Raw genomic sequence first — 20,856 nt, forward strand, 5'->3', positions numbered from 1 at the left:
TTCCAGTGTCGAGGTTTGGTGCAGAAGACTAAGGGATATGGCAACCTACACTGAAAAGAGTCTACAAGCAGACACCGCCACGCATATAGCGATCCATGACTGAAAACAAGAAGGGAAAGAATACCGATCTGTATATACAACTAAGGCGGCGACTGTACCGCTAGCCAAATGTAAAGACACTATATCCTGACCTTCTCACGCCGCTCTCAATGCGCAACCACAAACAACGTATTCGTAACCAAACAAACCACCATAACCACCATTCCATAAATCGCCAACGCCAGACTCAACTTCCTCACTAAACGCCTCCTTCCGACTCCACTCTTCAATCCCCTGCCCCCAAGTAGGCCGTGCTCTTCCTGCCCACCCCCACCCCCATCCTCCTCACTCTCCTCATCATCATCCTCCTTAAGCAACCGCTGATGCAAACTCGAGTCCGGACTACTAATCTTATAATAGAACAACCCCGGCAAGATGAAACTGATACTGGTACTCCCCGTGCTACCTACATACGCCAACACTTTCGACAAGCTCGAGACCGTCATCGCAATGATGTAGCTAGCGACGAGAATAGCGGCTGTGATAGTGGCGAAGCGGACCTCGCCCATGTTATCGGGGCGGGCGGCTTTCGGCGGGGGAGAGAACGCGGGAGAGCCGTTGTCGTTGCTGCGTCGTCGGTTGGGGCGCCAGCGGGAGACTGCGTCGATGGAGGCGCGGCAGGGGTGGACTTGGAGGGGGTAGGAGAACATGACGAGGATTACGATGGCGGCTTTGCCGATTGTGGAGGTTAGGGAGGGACCGTCTGGAGGATGTCAGTGTGATTTTGAAGGGGGAGTGACAGTGGGAAGGGGCATACAATTAGCGACAATGTTATCGCTGACAGTATTGCCGAAGGACAAGTAGCCAGTGATGGCAACGAGGATGTAGATGAAGCCGGAGACGCCAATGCTGGCAATCACGACGGCGGTAGTTCGGAAGTGGGAGTTGTTGCCAATTTCATTAAGGATGGAGAACATCTGCGCGTGTCAGAATTAGCACTACCCAGAGGACAATTGATGGATTTGCGCTCACATTCTGATGGCAAGTGTATGCGAAGACAATGACAGGGAAGCTACTCAGTGAAGCCACTAAGCTCTCCCATTGCACCACTCTAATATCGCCTCTTGCCTCCTTCGTATCCCCTTTTATAAAATGCGCAAGCACGAGCAAGACCAGGTACCCAATCGACACAAGCGCAACAAAGCTTGTATATTTCAACGAATCCAAACGCCGTAAGAATGATAGGGGTATCACAATCAACCTATTCACTCCTAGTCAGCATTCACCCCCTCCGCACCCTCTAAATTCACCCAAACACTCACATAAACCCCGTAACCCAAAACCGCCGCTCAAACACAAACCCAGCACCTTCCAAGCCCCCCTCTTCCACAAAACCCTGCACCACACCCGGCATCAGGTCCCCAATAATAATCAAATACGACACGCCGACCCCAAAGCACTTAACCGCGATCGCGGCATCAAACACCACGGCGGCATTCGGGTACGTAATCTGGCTGAGCGCGAAAAACGACGAAGCGCCCCGGTCGAGATATCGCGCGCATTTCGTCTGCAGATAGAGGCCAAAGCCCGCGGTGAGGCCGGACCAGAGAATGACGAAGACGCCGAGGACAATGCCCATGCGGGAGAGGGCGAGGGGCATGGCTAGGACGCCGGCGCCGACGACTGTCGGAGGAGGTGTGCGTTAGCGGACGTCACTCTACTTGTGGCATCTCCAGAGATGCCAAGTATAGTATATTGGGAGGAGAGGCAGCGTACTCGTGTTCACCAGGTTGATTACGCTGCTCGCCCATGATGCGTTGCCGGCGAATCCCACTTCTTTTCTTCCTCTGGCTGAGCGTTGCCTGCCAGACACTGGTTTTAGTGGGCTCTAGGTGCAGTATTTGTGATGGTGATCTTACCGGCCCAAGCGAGGAGTTGAGCGGCCATCGCTGCTGCGATCTGATGCCATGGTTGAACTTGGTCGTAGGGGAGGTTGCAGAGGTCAGGTAGGGTATTGGATGTATGCGAGAGTCATTGGCGCCGTCTAACTGATAATGACTACGCTACTGCAATAAAGGTTCATACATGGCGTACGAATATGTTTGGCAGCACATGATGTTTCTGTTACTTTGACAGTTGACTACCTCTGAACGGCAGGGGTGTTGAAGCTTGGCATTTGACGGGATCTAATCTTATCCATTCCATCAGTTGAACAAGGGAAGCGAATCACTCATTCCATGTATTGCTCTCTGGGCACGCAATTTGGCGTTCGATTGGCGTGCGACCTAAGGACCTTCTTGATGATTATTACAGACTGGTATAATACAGCCACGTCATATTCTACTACCCTTTCCTTTAGCAATATATGCGTCCAATAACGCCGCGCTAGAGCTGTACTTCGCTATCCTGCTATTCAGCACGACGATATTTGTTGGAAAGACGGAGGCGAGAAGACTGCTCGGAGAACCCCATCACCCAATCGCTCGCCATGCAAACCAATCATCCTCCTTCGCCACCACTGCTGCCCCCAGCCCCTTCTCCGCCAGAGCTGTTTCCACCGTCCGTAATCCCTAAGAATTTCTTATGCTTGCCGTTCATTAGCGGGCTCTTGACCTTCTCTCCACTCGAGACCCTTCCATTGACAGCTTTCTTTGATGTCTTGTCGTCACCTGTAGCTGCCTTCTGGTTCGAAATGTCCTTCCACTTGCGCCAACCGTCGAAGTCGATTAGCGCTTGCATGCATCCCCACTCCATTACTTTTCGTGAAAGCCAGTCGAAGTTCACAGGCTAATTAAAGATCAGTATCATCGTTCGAGCAGGCTAGGCTTCACAGCTTACCTTAGTCAAGAAGTCGTTGCAGCCAGCGGCGAGCGCTGCATGCCTATCGCTTTGTAGAGAGCTCGCAGTCAGCGCAACAATAATGACCGGACTCTTGAATAATGACATGTTCTTGAGATTGTCCTCTTGTTTCGGTTCCTTGCTAGTTTCTTCATCGTCTGCGCCATCCATACTTGTGCCAATCAAACTGTCGTCCACACCCTTCTCAAACTCTGGTGTGCTTCTAGCCGCATTATTTGCAAATACTCCAATTTTGTTCACTCGCTCGAGTCGCCTGATCTCTTTCGTAGCATCTAAGCCGTTCATGACAGGTAGCTGTATGTCCATTAAGACTAAATGAAAGCCTCCTTCGCGCCATTTGTTTACAGCTATCTCACCATTCATGGCAGTTGACCATCTCACCTTGAGCCGCTTTAGGAAAGCTTCGAGAAGTCTCAGGTTGATGATGTTGTCCTCAACAATCAGACAGTTTATCGGAGGCACGGACCCATCAAGCAGACCGTGGATTTGGTGTGCAGAATTCCCATTCAGGGGACTCTTTTTACTTCGTCTCGTTTTTTGTGTAGGGCGAGGAGAATCAACGCGAGGTGGAGGAGTGGCGGTACGATGAGGGGCTTCAGGAACTGGAGGCGTCGAAGCTGGGTTGCTTTTCGATGGCGCATTGTGAGGATCTACGAGCTAAAGTCAGACACTTGTTTGCGGGTAGGGTTTTCATTTGCTTACCATGTGCTTGCGAATGGGGGACCGAACTTATGACTGTAGGCGAGGATGTATGTTGGCGAACATGTCTTGGGCGTGTCGGACGATCAGAATGTCTTGTGCGGTTTCCCGCACCCGGTGACGGTAGATTCGGTACATGACCCGTCTCTAGTATTGCAATAGAGTGTGGATGTGCGTGTGCGGGCGGTCTTTGGGAATTGACATGAGTTCCAGAAAGCGATAGATTTGATGAGAGATGGGGGGACTGAGGCCCAGCGGCAGGCATTGGAGGGAAATAATCTGTTCCAGTCTCGGCAGGTCGTAGATCGTCTTGTAGGTAGTAGGGCATGGCGACTCGGGGTGAATGCTTAGGTGTTTTGCGCGGTACGTCAATAAGAAGAGCTTCATCCATAGACTGCCCACCAGTAAAGTGCATGTCCAATATTTTAAGAATGTTTTCATCTGGGCCAAGGTTTCGCTCGTTCGTATGTCTTGATGAGTGCGGTCCCAGCACAAGCTTCAGATTGACATCTGGAGGGTCAAAATTTCTTCCCAGCGAATTAGCATATTTGCGGAGTATCATGTCCTTTACATCGTCCACTAGGTCATCTTCGCCAATTGGTACCTGAGTAGCCACTGCGTTCGGCCGCTTTACCCAGACTTTTCGACTCGGCATTCTATTGTAAGTTTGAGGGCGGGTTCTGGAGGGTGGGGATCGTTGCGGAGAGCGAGATGACTCGTCGTTAGGAACAAATGGGAAGCCTCTGCTCTGATCAAATGATATTGGCGAATGCCTTCTTGTTGCTAGACTTGGTCTAGCATCAGATTCCCTCAATCTGTCCGGTCGCTCGGCAGGCTTGCTTTGACTCTTCGAGGTCGTATCACCCCGCCTTTGCGGTTGGGGAGACGCCTCTTCAACCACCAGCTTAGGCTGGATCTTTTCTACAGGTGTGATTTGTCGAGGCTCTTTCCCTTGATTGGGCCTAGGAGTGGACTGAGCTTCGGCTTGCCCTCTGGGCCGGTTGATGTGGTTGAGAGTTGGAAGTGCCGGCAGTGCCTTCTCTTCTTGAACCGAAGCAATCGATGAGAGTCTCTTGTTCTTGCTGAGTCGTAAGGAGCCTCGATTTCGGCTGCTATGCTCACCCCCGGCAGGATTGCTTGCCGAGGGGGTTGAGAGGTCAGACTTGGCAGATGAGGAAGTATTGGAACGGCGGAACCCCGGCTTCAGCAGGGACTTGAAGTCAGACATGAAATCCAACTTCCTTTAGTGACCCTCATCATCGTGGCTCGTCGACATCTCACAGTGTAGAAAGCAATGAAAAGAAATCATGATTCTCGTAATCCGTATCCCGAATTACTTGGCAGCATCAAATTTCCCTGTTTGGGGGAGAATATCGGCTGCACCAGGCTGCCTCGCCTTTACTATTTCCGAGGGTTGTCTATTTCCACACTTTTTGTAGCTTGAAACCGAGGGACTCTTATAAGATATTGTGAAAGTAATGCAGTGACTTCATCAAAATGTGATTAAGTCTATTCTCTATCTAAGATGTCTTGATATAATAATCGCAGCGCTTTTCTCATGCATATATAGGCCTAATTTTTTAATGCTTGCTGAACGCAGGCTTTCTCCAGATGCTTAATCTCAAGCCTAGCTTTCTACCATCCAGTCCGCGGTATTCCTTCGACTCTCTGAGTACTATGCTGTGCAAGCAATTTGAGCGGTCTCGGTGGAATCTTTATTGGATCGCGATGCGCCTTCGTCTTATTGCAACAGCTGTGCAACAGCAATTTTCCACCAACCCTTCTTCATTCGTCGGCGCTGCTGCCGCAGAGGCAGGGTTTTAGCAGCCCAGTTCAGAGCTGTCATCAAGTCGCCCAATCCTTCTATGCCGTCGTAATCATTAGTTCGTTACGTTGCTCGTGATATCGTTATGTTCCACTCATTTTCTCGCTACGATGGCTTGCCAGTTTCCCTACTTGCTATGTCGCTTAGCGCAGACGATCTTCCAGTCTCCGGTGGGGTTCGAAACCCAGCAGAACTTTGCGAAGCAGTCTCGTCCAAGTTCCGGTGCGCTTCGCCTTGAGCATCGTTGTGGCTAGTCGCGTCCGCTGTTTGTCTGATGGTTGGACTATCCGACGAACTCTCGGCAACTTTTTCGGACAACTGCTCGCTCTCGACCTCCGCATGCTTTTCGTCCTCGGATGAAGTCATTGTGGTCTCCGACATGGCGGCTTGAGGCTTTGGCTCGCTTCTCAAAGCTGAAACAGCACTTCCCTTCTCTGGCTCATTACCAACGTCACTGGCTTTGACTGGCAACGCTGCCGTGTCTGTAGTCGCTTGCGCATTCTCTAGATCCTGGGCTGCAGCCCTAGCAGCTTTGCGCGAGACCCTGGGATACCAGCGTTCAGCCTCAGGAAGGTCGTATATATCTACCCCACGTTGTTTAGCGAGCCGGCGGAGCTCTTTGGTTTTAATACGCCAGATGATATGCGATAGAAAGATGCCGCCTTCCAAGATGGCGACACCAATATAAAGAATGCCGCCAAGGTAGTCAAAGGTCTGTTGGGCAACAAGAGCCATAAGCGAGAAGATGGATCCGGCAAAGTCAATGCTAAGGAATATGAAATCTGCTCCGTCAGTACAAGATTTTGCCTTGGTGTTCGGGAGAGCTACTTATGCCAATCACTCGGCCTTTCCGTTTCCACATTTCAGGATATGGTGGCGTGATTCCAATTATAAGAATTACCGCAGCGAGTATACCGACCACAAGAATCGGAGCATTGACACCACGAGCATATACAGGCTTCACATAAATTAGCCAACTGCGTTTCAATGAAACATTCTACACGCTTACTCGCAAAGTAAAGACCAAAAGCATTTCGATACCGCCAAATGCGATTGCAGTGCCGAATGTGAGAGCAGTTGCAGACCAGGCCTTCCATCCACTGTGAATGATATCAGCCCATCGAGCATTTTGTATTGCAGTACTACTCATACTTATTGTAGTACAGTATCTGGCCCCAAGCTACCAAGCTCAAGGAGCCAAAGATCTGGGGCTGGACTTGAAGTGCTACTGTGAATCGTTGCACGATAGCATACACGCCGAAGGGTACTGCTGCCACCGCCCACAGGACCATCATCGCTGCAGGAAAGCCGTCCGTCTTCTTCTGCTTCCAATTGTACCATATTTGCGGCGCAAGCTGTATACACCAAAGGATCGTGCCTATTGTGCCCAAAATGTCAGCTGCGACGGGAATGTCGCCTTGTGGTGCCATATTGAAAAAATGATAGAGATGCTTGTGAAAACTAAGGAACGCTGATTAGATATAATGCCGTGCAAGGGTGCAGAAAACGACAGCGGGAACTTCAAGCCTTGCAATCTTATTCTGATCCATGTAACGCTGCAAAGAACAGGAGGAAGCACGGCAGATTGAGACAGCAGGAGCATTGGCGACAAAGAGGACCTGGAGATCTGGGAATGCCATCGTTAAGTACGCCGACCAAGCATACTTTGCAAACCCACAACTTCGCCCTCCATTTTCCATGTGGCGTTGTCATCTTCGGTTGATTCTAGGCTTACCAGCTTTGCTGGTGCGAACATCCTTGCGCTCTGACCCTGGTTTGGTCTCGATGTAAGGCAATAAGGTTGGACTACGCCAGCGTAATTCGCTCGGAAAGCAAGGAAATCTGTCAATACCCCAGAGTCTGCCGTCGCATGAGTTTAGTCTAGGGGCACCGTTGGTTGCATTGTATCATGACCCGGGATCTTGCAAATTCAGATGTTTGCATGCGGCGCAGCTTTGGCAGCAAAAGATTGTTTTTCAAACGAGAACCTGCATGAACTGCGTAGGTTCGCTCGTGGAGGATGCAGGAAATTAGAGTCGTAGACGGTAGACCACGCGAAAGCTAGAGACCCACCAATTAGCAGGGGTCATTGTTGACCACTAATGTATCGGAGAGTCAGCCCCGACAGACCGGAGGCTTGCGGCTATAGTCCACATTTGGAAACTCGGTAAGCAAGCTGGGTGAAGCTGCTGCCGCCTGCGGCATGTATTTGGCATGATCGACAATAGACATTTCTCTGCCAGGCGGCTTGATGCTCTTGGCTGTGTTTGAAAGCTGTTTCAGCGACTTGTCCTATGGATACTGAGGATGCAGAAGGGTTCGAGACGTATGAACAACGACGTGGGTTGGTGCGGATGCTAGACAAAGACCTTCCCTAGGTCGATCGTAGCAGCGATTGTAACGAAGGTTTAATGCGCTGTCTGGAATCTGTTCGCATTCTCTTCCATTGGTAGCCAATCATTCCTCCCCAAAAATGGCACACAAGGGTCTAGCGACTTGACTGCGACGACTGCAGTGGTATAGACCTGAATATACTTTTTCAAAGCAATGGGTGGACATGTTGCTCCGTCCAACTTGATCCTCTTTCCATGGTTGCAATTGAGTGTCAAGCACCAGAACTAGATAGATACTTCGTAGTGAGTGCTATTCACCATCTTTCTTGAGAGAGGGGTATCCTGGTGGGTTGCAAGGGCAGTAGTCAAGCAGCCGAGAGGCTTCTCTCAACATGTGGGACCCTCTTGAGGATCCTACGAAGAGTCTGAGACAGCCAGGCTGCTCTGGGTGGCTCCCACCTGGAGAGCTATCTCACGAGGCTTCACAGTCTCTCTTTGGCATCAACATGGAGTCGTACTCCCATAAAACACTGCAAAAGTGTCGTTGCATGTGGAGTGCAGGTGCTTGCGTGATTCTCTTCCGAGTATCGCCCCTCATGCCCCTCATTCCTTAAATTGCTACTTCGACCTAGGGCGTGAAAGTACTACACGCTAAGCCTTCTTGGGCTTTTCACTACTGCGACACCTAGCAACTCTTCTGCGGTCATTCAGCATGGTTTCCTTTGTTAGCTACCCCAGAATTGCACGCACTTAATCTATGGCTGATCTGGACAATACTATGTTACGTCCCCGCTCTAGATCTCCGGCCTCGCTGGAGCGAATCGTTGTCAAAAATCGACGCAAGAGATATCTTGACCTGCATCCTGAATACGTGGATAGTCCATCGCATGAGTTGGCAGGTTGACCGCTCTGAGCTCAACGACTGCCAGGAATCCTCGCTGATGATACGAAGACCCTCTTGCATACGATCGCCTAATACGGCGGTTTCAGACAGCTTCCGAACGCGAGGCAGATGGTCGAAAGAAAGGCTATTCCGGCATATTGGAAGCAGATCTGCAACGATCTGAAGCCAAAGTGGAGGCTTTGCGAAACCCTGATGATGCAGCACAAATGAGGTATCGAAGGGACGAGAAAGGAGAGATTATCGGTGAGGAGAAAGGAGAAGTCCCGCTGACACGTGAGGAGGGCAGACAGAGGTGGTCGCAAGAGTTGGAGCTCAGATTCTTGAGAGGGGCCGATACGGATTTTGAATACGGATCTGTGGATAAAAACGAGGAATATGATGATCGGCAGACAGCTGAAAGAGAAGTACAAGAGGCATGGTTTGATGAAGAGGAACCCAAATGGGTCGCCCAGGGCGTTGACAAGGTTGCTTGCGAAACAGGTATCCAAGATTTTTGACCGTCCACAGTGCCGTGTATATTTGCCGTTTGCATGCTTTACGGACAATTCACGAGGTGATCAAGGCGATCAAGTCCCCTTGCTGCAAGCGAGAATATGATTCGCTCCTCCTCCATGTGTCGGCTTTCGATAAACGAGGCAAAGGATATTCCAGCCGGCCAAGAGACCCTTCATCTCACTTGTGAGTCAGAATTACTTGAAGAGTTCGCATTGCAAATGCTTGTGTCTCATGCCTCGGGCATTGTCTGGATCGTCACTTCAAGTTGAAGCATGGTCACGAAAGTTGCACTAATGCAGGTCTCCGTCTCCGCCAATGGACGGTAGCCCCCCGATGCTTTGTTCAATGAGATTGTTGCAAAAACCATGGCGCCATTCTGGTGCAGAACAGGCTGACGAGTCACATTGTCCAACAGGGATGTGAGAAATGCTGGGACCAGGGAGGGAGTTCGTGGGGTCAACTCAATCCTTAGGGCGGGGTAAGCTTAGACATCACAACAGAACAGATGTTAGACATCGCTGTGGCTGCACGAACGAACGCGGTAGGCTGGACTGGAAAAGTTTGTGCGAGGTGGGTGGCCTATACCACAATGTTACAACGCCTCTGTGGTTCAATGTCTCCAAGCTCGTAACTTGCACTACTCAGCTGTGGGACTGATCCTAGCAGAATCCTCGAGATTGAATGCTACCTTGACTGCTAACAAGCGAGCCCTGTTCTTCCTGGGAATAATAGGAAATCTGAGATCTAATTGAATTGTGAGCAGGAGCCCGAGTCCCGTTCAGGCCCTAGTGGCTGCAAGCCATCCGTCGCCCCACGGCACCAAGAGCACGCAAAAATTGGCGTCAATGCCCGAGTCTCGAGTGCCCACTGCCCAAGGCCTCTTCCCACATTACATCCACCCTCCAACCTCCCACTTCCTTCCACACTCACGTATTCCTTTCTTCAGCATATCTCCGAGAGACGAACCACACTCATTCGCACAAGCATCTAGCATCCACCTTTATCAACATCCACTTCAATTGATCATTTCAAGGCCGAGTACCCCACAGGTGGTCTCCAGTCAAATCAGCCGTTATCTATTGCGCATTAAGCAGTCTTCGGTACCTATCAGGAGCAACAGCTCAGGCACTAAAAAGTAAGTCCAGATCGAATGATCGACTGACCCAACCGCGCGAGCACCCACAAGCCCCCTCCTCCGTCGCTCTAGCTGCTTTGGCCCTGCTAGCAGGTTTAGGAGCTTTAGCCTGCTCGGTCCCCTCCTCTAACGCTGCGCCTGTGAGGCACTGGCATACCCCAAGCTTGGATCACTCAGAGACCTGACAGCTTGCCCAGAAAGCTCGACTATCTCGATACAGCTATCGGGCTTGAAGCCAGCCCTCCTGGAACGGCGGAGCGTTATCCAATTGGCTCCCACCTCCAATTTCAGGTACAAGAACAGCCTGCGGCAGACTTCATTCGACTTGTCCTTCCCTTCAAACACCGAAAGGCGCAAAAGCAGAGCAACCACAGACGAGGATCCTGCCTTGTCCCCCTTGCGCCAATCAGCGCCCACACGCCATCTTCTTCGTTATCGAGCCCTATTTGACTAACGTAGTACTACTACTAGGATACTCCATCCCTGCCTTGTCTGCCATCTCGAACGTCCCACCTTCATTTTCATTCCACCCCCCGCGCTCCAACGCCCACGCCCAATTTTCTGCACCTTCTCGCGAAGCGCACCTGTCGCGACTTTAACTGACTTGATTGCAACCAGAAAGTCTCCATAACGTGCACCCTGGGATTGTGGCGTCCAGGTCGTCTCAGTAACTCGAACCTAGCGAGTAACGCATTGTCCTTCCTGCGCCGCACCCACGCGTGTCACTCTCTCGACATTTACCTACCAGAAACCTCAATTACCGTACAGCAGGCCGGGTCAGCTGAAGGATTAGAAAGACTTTGAACGTGATATGCATCAATATTGTTGAGTGCAGGGCACCGCGCTCGTGCTGCCTGGGGTTGCAGATTTGGAAGCAAAAAAAAAAGCTGCGCGCACGGATATCCCCACCCCAATCCCACCTTAATATTTCCGATTTTACAATAGCTGGGATCAGTTCGTCAAACATCCATCGAGTTGAACCAGTGTCAAGACACAAGAAATATCGAAGAAATCTACCACTTCGAGGGCGCAGTATGGCAGATCGGGTCAGAGTGGGCAACACGAACATACAAAGCCCGTTGAATGGCTCTCAATCTCAGACGATGTCACCTATCGGACAAGGGGGCAATCCCTTTGATATGACGGCAGCGCTGAACGCCCTTCCCAAAGGATCTGAGAACGGCGGGCGCCCAGACCAGGAATTCTCAGGCATTCGAATCCGGAGACTTCCACACAATTATGACCACGCCCAGCTGAGATCCTTGCTGACCTTTGCGGAGAAGCTGGAGAGTACGGAATTCGTCGCAACAACCCCAGGCGATCAAGGTTTCAAGACTGCGATAGCTCGCTTCTATAGCCTCGGTGCAGCCCAACAAGCGCAATCTATCTTGGATGGGAAGCAGATTGATCCCGAAAAGCCGCGCCTAATGATAGACATTTTGAGAATGTCGCCGGGCAGCATTGGCTCGGAACGACCAAGTTTTGATCTCGCGGCAACTCGTGCTCACTCAGGATCGTCGAACGGCTCTAGTTCCCTATTCAGTGGCCAATTTCAATCTATGAACCGCATTTCTCCTCCTCAACCCAATGGCTATTCTCAGCCGCCATCTACCAGTGAGCATTACTTCCAAAATGGTCGACAGCGGGTATCAGGTAGAGATGTCATTGGTCAAGATGGACCAGACGAGGAGACTTCGGATCTACTGCGCGACCCCGTTGGGTATGCCACGAACGGCATGAATGGACTATCTCGACGCAACACCGGAAGTTCACGATCCACGACTCAATACAACAGCCTGTCCTTGAATACTAGCAATCCATCGTCTCCACCTTTACCCGGCTACACTTCGCCTCAAAGCAACGGATTTCGCAGTCCCGTGTCGACCATGCAATCGAACGGCATTTCTGCACAGTCCTACCAGGTGCGCCACCAACAATTTCAACGAACTCACATGCCCCCGGTGAATCCTGCAGACCAGAACCCGCCTTGCAATACTCTTTACATCGGTAATCTTCCCATCGACACCTCGGAAGACGAGCTTAAGCAAATGTTCTCGCGATGCCGCGGTTACAAGCGCCTCTGCTTTCGTACGAAGTCAAATGGTCCCATGTGCTTCGTTGAGTTCGAGGACATCTCCTTTGCTACTAAAGCTCTCAATGATCTATACGGGATTCCTTTGCATAATTCGGGCAATCGTGGGGGCATCCGCGTGTCATTTTCGAAGAACCCCTTGGGCGTTCGCTCAGGCCAGCCAGGCGGCATGGGTGGGCCTCCGACTCCTCTCTCGCCAACAGGACAATTTCCAGGTATGAATGGAGTAAACATGGGAGCTTTTTCCACAGCGTCTGGCCCGCCTCCGGGTATTCCGACCCCTCCCGGCCTTCCAATGACAAATGGAACGCAAAACAATGTCATGAGTCCAACCAGCCCTCCCTTCAATACGCACGCTATGAGTCCTACAGGTATGGGGTACGGAATGACAGGAATGGGAGCGATGAATGGAGCGCCTCCAATGAGTCCTTACGGAGCCGCTAACGGTGGCGGCGGTTGGTATGGAGATTATGAAGAAAGTGGGAGGAGTCGGGCAACAAGAAATCATGCTTGAATTGATGGCGACGGCAAGGTGGTTGGCGTACGAAGGTTATTATGTTCAAGTGGTCGCTTAAACTGGGTTCTCAAGAACAGGAAAAGCACAAACGAGTAATATTTACCAGAGGGGCCGGTGTTATTGGGATCTCATTTTTACCGAAGAAGGGAAGTTTTCATTGAGTACTATGGGACGAGGCGTACACTGTATGATGGATTATCAGATTCCCCCTACTGCGATGCGATGGATCTGCACATGTTTGAGTGGTTTTCGACGACGGAGTCCTGGGCGGCCATCTTTTATCGGATTACGACTGGTGCATTTCCAGCACTTCGGCAACGAAGACATCTATTGCAGCGTTTACGCGGGAGGAACTTTTTTTGCTTGGCTCGCAACAAAGACGCATTATTTCTTTATCTATCATGGATCATACAAACTGGTGGGAGAATATATGGCACACATTTCATTACGATTGGCTTCAGACGCAATCATTGCATCGCACCCACGGAAACCGATACCGTCTAGCAACACACATCATTATTGACGTCAATCATTATCACATTATCGATCGAAAATTGAGGCGGTGGTGGCATACATAGCGAGGCAAGGACATATTCGGCGGCGGAGGCAAGATTCTCGGGTCGTCATGATCGATTGCTTACCCTTCTCAAATCTTTATATGCGGCTGTGATAGTATGGGAGCGGGAGTCGTTACGCTGGGGCTGGTATCTCTGGCTTATTGGGCATAAAACAAGTCTTACGACATGATAGAGTAGTATCACACACCAAAGTATGAGTAGTTCCAATTGCATATTTATGTCATTACAGTGTCGATTCTAAACATTGCTCCCCTAAGATCTTTAAGTACTGCTCTCACAGCTTTGGAAGCTTCATCCGTCTCTCATCCAAATTGTACGGGGGCTAAATTACAAGAAAGACAACACGGGCATAAAAACCCACGAAAAACGGTGGTGGTCTTTTTAGAGTAAAGTATATATATTTGATAAAGAGCCTCCTCCACATTATCCAATCGCGTTAATAGTGTAATGGTTATCATTCTACCCTTCCACGAAGCTGTAAGGTAGAGATCGGCGTTCGATTCGCCGTTAACGCAATGATGTTTTCTTTTTCTTCTAGTTGAACAACGGGCTTTGCTGCGAGCAAGTTGCCCTCGAAACAGGTCTATTGTTGTTGCAGACTCCACGTCGAGTCTTTTTTGACTCCCCATGGAGAACAGCCTTTTGAATAGGACGTTAGATCCGAACGGCATCGGATAGACGACTTTGAGCCTCGTTGTCTACGTTCTCCCTGAGCACAAATCATATCATTCTGAAGGACACCCTTCTAGTCTAGCGACAACATGTAGATGAATATTCTATCTGGTTTTGCGGGCGGGCAAAAATGTCACGAAGAATCAAAGGCAAGCAACCCGGCCAGCCAACTACAGCCCGGAACAGAATCACGTCGTCAGTCATCCGTACCAGCTATGGCCTAGTACTATCCGCTCTTTCGAAGGAAGCTACTATTCACTGCGTTTCCCCTGTCTATGGCTCTGCCGTTGAGATCAACACCCTACCATGGCAACTTATCATACTGCCACTTATCCTTATATGGCTTGTGAGGCCATCGAGTCTGCAAGGACTCTATTCCAACGCTTTTGCCAATGTAATCTCCGTCCTAGGGTGCGCAGTATCAACAGTAGCAGCCTTTACTCTGCGACTTGGTCCCCTAGGACCAACCGATGGCGCCATCGTTACGACCTTCATTCCACAGCTCATGCTGGTGCTTTCGACCTTCAGGCTTGCTGCTCTTGGATTGTTAGGCGAGGGGAAGGATATGCGACTCACTAGACGTGAGAGTTGGCCTCTATTCTTATATGTTGTGCTATCATATATTCTCTATTCTGTGACATTGGAACCGCTTATACGTGCAATATTGTACAAGTACTTCCTCACTGCACTGAACTATGTGGGTCGCTATGGTCTACAAGCAATATTAGCATGTCTTTTCACGAATCTAGCCTGCTCAAAGTTGGCTCTATTATTCAACATTCCCCTATTGCTGATGGCCATCTCGAACCCGCATATTCCCCTTCTCAGATCAAATACAGATATCCTCAACAACAACATTGCAAAAACAGGTTACAGGATAGTCGACCGCCAGGAATCAGTGACAGGCTATCTTGCTGTTATAGACAATCTTAAAGACCAGTTTAGGGTCCTCCGTTGCGATCACAGCCTTCTCGGTGGTGAATGGACTAAATATCCCCCCGGTATAGACCCCAAGCTCAAGGAACCAATCTATTCCATTTTCGTCACACTAGAAGCCGTTCGACTGGTCCAAACTGAGCGGACTTTGGAAGCCCCCATCAAAGCGGCAAAAGACCAGCAAGCCCTGATCATGTACGCCCCCTCCCCCAAGTCCGCCACACCCATTCATTAATCCTACACAGAGGCCTCGGCATCGGCACCTCCCCAGCAGCATTCATCCACCACGGTATTCCCACCACAATCCTCGAAATAGACCCCGTCGTCCACCGCTTCGCCGCCCAGTATTTCTCCCTGCCCTCAAACCACACAGCCGTAATTGGCGACGCCATCGACTTCGTAGCCTCCTCCCAATCCACCCAACGCGACCGCTACAATTTCATCATCCACGACGTCTTCACCGGCGGCACGGAGCCGCTCGAGCTCTTCACCCAGATATTCCTGATCCAGCTGCGTAATCTGCTTGCTGAAGACGGCACGATCGCTATCGTAAGCTTCATCCCCCCTATCCCCATCGCATTCTCTCAGCCTTGTTCTTGCCCACCCCCTTTTCCCAACTCAGGATAGCGAGGGATATACTCACACACATCGCCAGAATTACGCAGGCGACCTCCTCCTCCCCACCGCCCTTTCCGTCGTCAAAACCGCGTTGTCCGTCTTCCCCATATGCCGCATCTTTCGGGAGACTGCAGCCGCAGAAAACCAGGGTGAGCAAACGACTGATCTGACGAACATGGTGCTCTTCTGCCGCCGTGACCCCTCGCCCTTCACGTTTCGCGAGCCTACGGAGGAGGATTTTTTGGGCAGTCATGCGAGGAGGGAGCATTTGATGCCGAGGCACGAAATCGATATAGCTAGATTTCTAGAAAAAGGGGAAGACGGAGGGGAAGGGAAAGGGGCAGGGCAAGGTGTGGTGATTAAGGGGAAAGAGGAACTCGGGAAGTTGAAGAAGTCGCAGAAGCGGAATGCGAGGAATCATTGGGAGTTGATGAGGGGCGTGCTGCCGAGGGAGGTGTGGGTAAATTGGTAAGTTCTTGGGATGTGTGGAAAGGGGGAAGGATAGTTATGATGTTCTTAGAGTTGCGATATATAGATAGCAAATGAATCGGGGCTTGAGACTGACTGTATCATGAGGACAACAATGATCTTTCCATTCCAAAATGCTCGTTGAGCATGTGTTCGTCATGTCCCTTCTCCCTCTCAAATTGAAACTATTTTCCATTTTGCTACCCTCCTGAAGGGTGGAAAGAGGACTTTCAACCCGCTGATCTCTAGGCCGTCATATTGCAGATTGATTCAAACATATTTGATTTTCTTCTCTCCCTAATTGCAAAAGTCAAAATGAGTGTCGCCTATGTAAGCTTTGAGATTGAAAGGGGCCTTCATTCATTGTGATGCTCATATTGTATCTTTCAGCGCGTCGACGATGGGTTTTGAGAGCTCAGCGTTTTAGATCATATATCTGCGGGAATGGTGAAAGGAGCGGATGCTCAGCTTGAGGGCTTTCGTACATCCCGCGACTTTGGTGTTGCAGCAAGCATCATGGCTGTGAAATTGTCGTTAGTCAGGAATCTATGAGCCAGTTGCTTTGATTGAAGTCGATGTCAGGTCTGAAGAAGCTGGCGATGCCTCTTGCGAGGGTTCCATAGCTAGTGAAACTTCCTTAGTCAGGTTTACAGGTGAATGGGGATCAGATGTAAGAGCGGTCATAGATCCCAGAGCCTGCCATGCTTCGATCTCCTGCCATGTTGTGTGTTTTGTTGATGGGATCCCAAGTGACTCGAGATATTTGCTTATGTTGTCTAGCTGCTCTAGTCTTCTCGAGTCAGGTCTCTTGCGTGCATCCTTCGTCTTATCCCAGGCTTCATGGGCTAGATCCAAAAGAGAGCAGCCTCGTTTCTCTACTACCCTGGTATCAACACCATTATCCACGAGGTAGTGCAAAACTTCAAGGCTTGAAAGCTGACAAGCGCGTTGTAGAGGCGTGATGCTATTTATGTCTGCAAGATGGATATCCAGATGAAATTCCTGATGAAGAGTCTTTACAAGCTCCAAAGATTCCAACCTTGCAGCGTACCAGAGCAGTGACCTTCCGCTCCTATCAACAGAATGTGGATTCAGGCCGAACTTGACGCAGAGTCTGATATTGTTGGACATGATTGTTACAGTATTTGTCTCACCGTGGGAAAGTTCGATAAGCTTATTGATGCTTGTGTGCAAGAGATATGGATGCTTCTGGATGAAGGTGTCAAATTTGGCGCCATATTGGAAGAGCACGGGTGAAATGGGTCTCCAGCGAGCTTTCTTGACAGCTATAGCCAAAGCAGTCCTGCCGTCGTCATCTTTAGTATCAACGTTGACACCGCTGTCTAGAAGAACTTCAACACAATAATTGTTTGTTCTGCCCCAAGTCATGTGCAAGGGCGTGCGACCTTTAGAGTCTCGAGCCTCCAAATCAATATTGGAATTCTTTATGAGCCATTTCAAACTCTTGAAGTCGGCCTTCCAAGCAGCGGCATGAAGTAAAGTCCAGGACTTCGCATCTCTGGCGTGCATATCCGCTCCACTGGAGAGCATAAGTTCACGCATATCATCAGAGGAAGGTCCTATGTTACAGACGGTGAACATTGGGGTACTCATGTGTTCGTCAGGAAATTTTCGAGATAGAATCTTCGAGTTAATGTCAGCCCCGTGTCTTATCAAAACCTGCGCGACCCCGGTGTCATCATTTGTGACTGCTGTGTGCAAAGCTGTACCAGTCCCACACTGCATATTAACATTGGCGCTGTTGTTGATCAGTGTTTCTACCATCTCGGTTGAGCCTATGGCTGCTGCTAGCTGTAATGCGAGGTCATTGGTCTTCGAAAGCCAATTTACGTCGACACCTGTTCTTGCAATGAGCATATTCACCATATTATTATCATCACGTGTTATAGCGAAGAACAAAGCAGTCGCAGCGTGTCGCTGGCTAATGTTTACAGATTGTTCGCTATCCAGCATTGCAGTCAGAACATGCTGGAATCCTTCGGCTGCGGCAATGAGGAAGCCCAAGGTGCCGTTTGAATAAGACACCTTCTCTCTCAAGATGGCTCCTTCCGCCCCCTCATGATATTCGCGCCACTTGTACTTGACCTGAATCATTCGTTTGAGTGGGCGGGGCTGTCTCAAGAAACCCACGATATCCTCTGTATGCTCAGACTCGAAACAACCTCGAGCGTGCTCCGCCCAATATACAGCAGCATATGGCAAGAGTGGATGTGGACAAGTCCGAAGCTGTTCATCTGTCCAATGTTTTCGGGTATCTTTAATGTCAAACGAGAGGTACTTCATACATTTCTGAACCATGAAGGATCGACTGTCCGGAAACAAATCATCCCGCGACCTGTCTAGCCATTCTTTCGCTGTATAGTCTATTCCAGTGTCAATTAAACATAGTCAGTTGTCGTTCAAGCTTGAAATAGACTATAAGAGAACAGGTACTACGTACGGACCAGCTGGATTGTTCCGGTCTCTTTTTGCACGCTCACCAATCCTGCACATACTGACAAAATCATGTCCACCCCAGGCACTGCGTCTGCTTGGATTGAAGGTATGTCTGGCATGATTGCCAAAGCGTGCTGAAGAGCCCGAATATTTAATGGGCGAAATACACAACCTAGCCATAACAGCACATCACTTGCTAGTTTCGCCTTAGGCTTAGGCTGCCGCTGTATTCTGTCCCATATATTGTTATAACATTCAAAAATGCTTAGGGGCAAAGCTTGTAGGGCCCTCTTTAACTCTATTGGCCTCGTTTGGTTGTCCAGTGCGTCTACATGAAACTTGGCCAAAAGAAACCTGTGCAAGCCGATCTGTCAGCGAATAAGTTCTGAAGATTTCACAACACTAACCAATTACGGCACCATATAGACTCACATTCCGTGCGTCTCTGACACTACTCTTTCCAGAATCATTCGCTCAAGGTCGGAACGGGGCTCCACAAAACAATTCAATGAAGGCGTCCGTTCAATTCTGTCAAGGACATATTGCTGGACATCAGTCTCGCGTGCTTTGATCTCTATGTTAGGCACTCTTTCAAAGCGCTGTCGGATGGCTTGAATGTCGCGCGATGTCACGAAAAGCTTTACATCCAGCTCACCTAGAAGATCCAGCAACTCACGCCGGATAGAACTGTTCTCGTCTGTTTCGTCTAGTGCATCGATAATGATAATGACCGGCGCCAATTGCGAGGCGAGTGACCTGAATGGTGTAGCAAGCTCTTTAAAAGTCGGTGGGCTTGTCGGTCGCCTTTCCTGATATTGGAGAATCTCCTGAGGGGCCCTTAAGGTAGGTTTGCTTTGCAAGGTTTGCTTGATGATGTTGGCTAGAAAGCTCTGTGAGGACTGTTCGTTTTTCTCTCCGTAGGTGCAATATAGGCAAACGACGACACTGTCATCCCTCTTCCGCCAGCGGCGTAGGTCATCCACCACTAGAGAAGATATGATGGTCTTTCCTGCACCTGGGATCCCGGGGCAGAAAAGTGTGTTTGGGCCAGTCCCTTCTCGCCAGGCTTGATAATCCTTCGTGTCCAGGAACCAGTTGCCAGTTCCGGGACAGCGTTTGGAGAAGATCTCCCGCTGTCGCAGGGTGAAATCAGCGGGCGACAACCAGTCTAAGAGCTGCTTTCTTTCATCTCGGTCCTGGGTATCTTTAAGCGAATCAAGTTTGCTCATAACCTCGCTATGACCCTTCCTGACTTGTCCTGCAATGCCGCTCACGAGCAGAGCAGTAATCGAGTCCTGGGTGTATGAAATGACTTTGCGCGCTTGTTCAAATTCCTTTTTGTCGAAGTGCCACGTCAGTCGTTCCCATGGATCTTTGTATTTGCTCACGGAACAGAGTTTGCTTTCAAGCAATTTGAGAGTGTCTTCCAGTCGCTTTATGGGACCTTTCAACTCACTGAACGGTGATCCAGGCGATATCACGGCGTCCTCATGTGATTCGTCGCTGACCAGCTTTTCGAGCTTCTCAAGAACCAATTGAAGGATCATGAGTTCCCCAGCCATATCTCCGTACTCCTTAGTGGCATTCTTGAAGTCTCTCAAGTAGGTTCCAACCGTGGAGGCAAGTTTGATCAAAGGAATAAGCCCGACCGCAAGACTTAATGGCTCCATACTCGAGAATCGGATCGAAATATAATTAAGGGATGATTTGAAAAAGCTAGAGTCGATACGAATATGAGCCGGATAACGGATTAGAAGTTTCTCGTCCACGCCACGGCGATAAATACATGACGAATGGGCGTTCTTGCTGTGATGCAACGAAAACGAGTTGTCGCGGTGAGGAGTTCCTTGCCTTCTGCACCCGAGTCTACCGCTAGGAAGCCTCGACAGCTGCAAGTCGGCATGTTGCAACATCCGCGACTTCAACATTATTAGGCATACACCTCGAGTATGATAGTCAACTTAGATGGCGCTTATCCAGAACCACGGCGAGCCATTACAGCCTGTACGCCTTACATGCTTTTCATTCTTTTCCCAGAAAGAGCTTGTGTCTTCCTATTAGCTTCCATCGTTCGCCAACAAAAAGGAATGACCTCGAGAAGAGACCGTGTCAGGATGATCTAACAAGAGCCGATCAAATGAGTAGCGAGAGGTCCCCTCATCGACAAGCGACGAACACCCACATACCCATTCCAAGGATGAGTTGCGATAACCAAACGCCTTACATACC

General features: G+C 49.9%; 8 protein-coding genes across 8 annotated transcripts; 3 read left to right on the forward strand and 5 right to left on the reverse strand.

Moving 5' to 3' along the window:
• Nucleotides 1-206: 206 nt before the first annotated feature.
• Nucleotides 207-1,016, reverse strand: KY384_000502 (uncharacterized protein; the record flags this gene model as incomplete). The annotated part of the gene is made up of 2 exons (XM_044809038.1): nucleotides 207-802; nucleotides 857-1,016. 2 exons carry the CDS (start codon nucleotides 1,014-1,016, stop codon nucleotides 207-209), a joined length of 756 nt encoding a protein of 251 aa, XP_044665025.1.
• A 341-nt stretch (nucleotides 1,017-1,357) lies between these two features.
• KY384_000503 (uncharacterized protein) lies at nucleotides 1,358-1,850 on the reverse strand (the record flags this gene model as incomplete). The annotated part of the gene is made up of 2 exons (XM_044809039.1): nucleotides 1,358-1,722; nucleotides 1,826-1,850. The coding sequence occupies 2 exons, from the start codon at nucleotides 1,848-1,850 to the stop codon at nucleotides 1,358-1,360; spliced, it is 390 nt and encodes a 129-aa protein (XP_044665026.1).
• Nucleotides 1,851-2,538: 688 nt separating this feature from the next.
• KY384_000504 (uncharacterized protein) lies at nucleotides 2,539-4,825 on the reverse strand (the record flags this gene model as incomplete). Its single annotated transcript, XM_044809040.1, has 3 exons — nucleotides 2,539-2,826; nucleotides 2,878-3,548; nucleotides 3,601-4,825. 3 exons carry the CDS (start codon nucleotides 4,823-4,825, stop codon nucleotides 2,539-2,541), a joined length of 2,184 nt encoding a protein of 727 aa, XP_044665027.1.
• A 702-nt stretch (nucleotides 4,826-5,527) lies between these two features.
• Nucleotides 5,528-6,852, reverse strand: KY384_000505 (uncharacterized protein; the record flags this gene model as incomplete). The annotated part of the gene is made up of 4 exons (XM_044809041.1): nucleotides 5,528-6,204; nucleotides 6,251-6,380; nucleotides 6,432-6,522; nucleotides 6,575-6,852. 4 exons carry the CDS (start codon nucleotides 6,850-6,852, stop codon nucleotides 5,528-5,530), a joined length of 1,176 nt encoding a protein of 391 aa, XP_044665028.1.
• Nucleotides 6,853-8,261: 1,409 nt separating this feature from the next.
• On the forward strand, nucleotides 8,262-9,156 carry KY384_000506 (uncharacterized protein; the record flags this gene model as incomplete). Its single annotated transcript, XM_044809042.1, has 2 exons — nucleotides 8,262-8,295; nucleotides 8,708-9,156. The coding sequence occupies 2 exons, from the start codon at nucleotides 8,262-8,264 to the stop codon at nucleotides 9,154-9,156; spliced, it is 483 nt and encodes a 160-aa protein (XP_044665029.1).
• Nucleotides 9,157-11,323: 2,167 nt separating this feature from the next.
• KY384_000507 (uncharacterized protein) lies at nucleotides 11,324-12,895 on the forward strand (the record flags this gene model as incomplete). The annotated part of the gene is made up of 1 exon (XM_044809043.1): nucleotides 11,324-12,895. One exon carries the CDS (start codon nucleotides 11,324-11,326, stop codon nucleotides 12,893-12,895), a length of 1,572 nt encoding a protein of 523 aa, XP_044665030.1.
• Nucleotides 12,896-14,278: 1,383 nt separating this feature from the next.
• KY384_000508 (uncharacterized protein) lies at nucleotides 14,279-16,174 on the forward strand (the record flags this gene model as incomplete). The annotated part of the gene is made up of 3 exons (XM_044809044.1): nucleotides 14,279-15,279; nucleotides 15,330-15,633; nucleotides 15,740-16,174. The coding sequence occupies 3 exons, from the start codon at nucleotides 14,279-14,281 to the stop codon at nucleotides 16,172-16,174; spliced, it is 1,740 nt and encodes a 579-aa protein (XP_044665031.1).
• A 542-nt stretch (nucleotides 16,175-16,716) lies between these two features.
• On the reverse strand, nucleotides 16,717-20,297 carry KY384_000509 (uncharacterized protein; the record flags this gene model as incomplete). Its single annotated transcript, XM_044809045.1, has 3 exons — nucleotides 16,717-18,554; nucleotides 18,632-18,981; nucleotides 19,060-20,297. 3 exons carry the CDS (start codon nucleotides 20,295-20,297, stop codon nucleotides 16,717-16,719), a joined length of 3,426 nt encoding a protein of 1,141 aa, XP_044665032.1.
• Nucleotides 20,298-20,856: the final 559 nt, after the last annotated feature.

This window comes from Bacidia gigantensis, assembly GCF_019456465.1.
Source record: "Bacidia gigantensis strain McMullin 20006 chromosome Unknown contig_74, whole genome shotgun sequence".
NCBI lineage: Eukaryota > Fungi > Ascomycota > Lecanoromycetes > Lecanorales > Ramalinaceae > Bacidia > Bacidia gigantensis.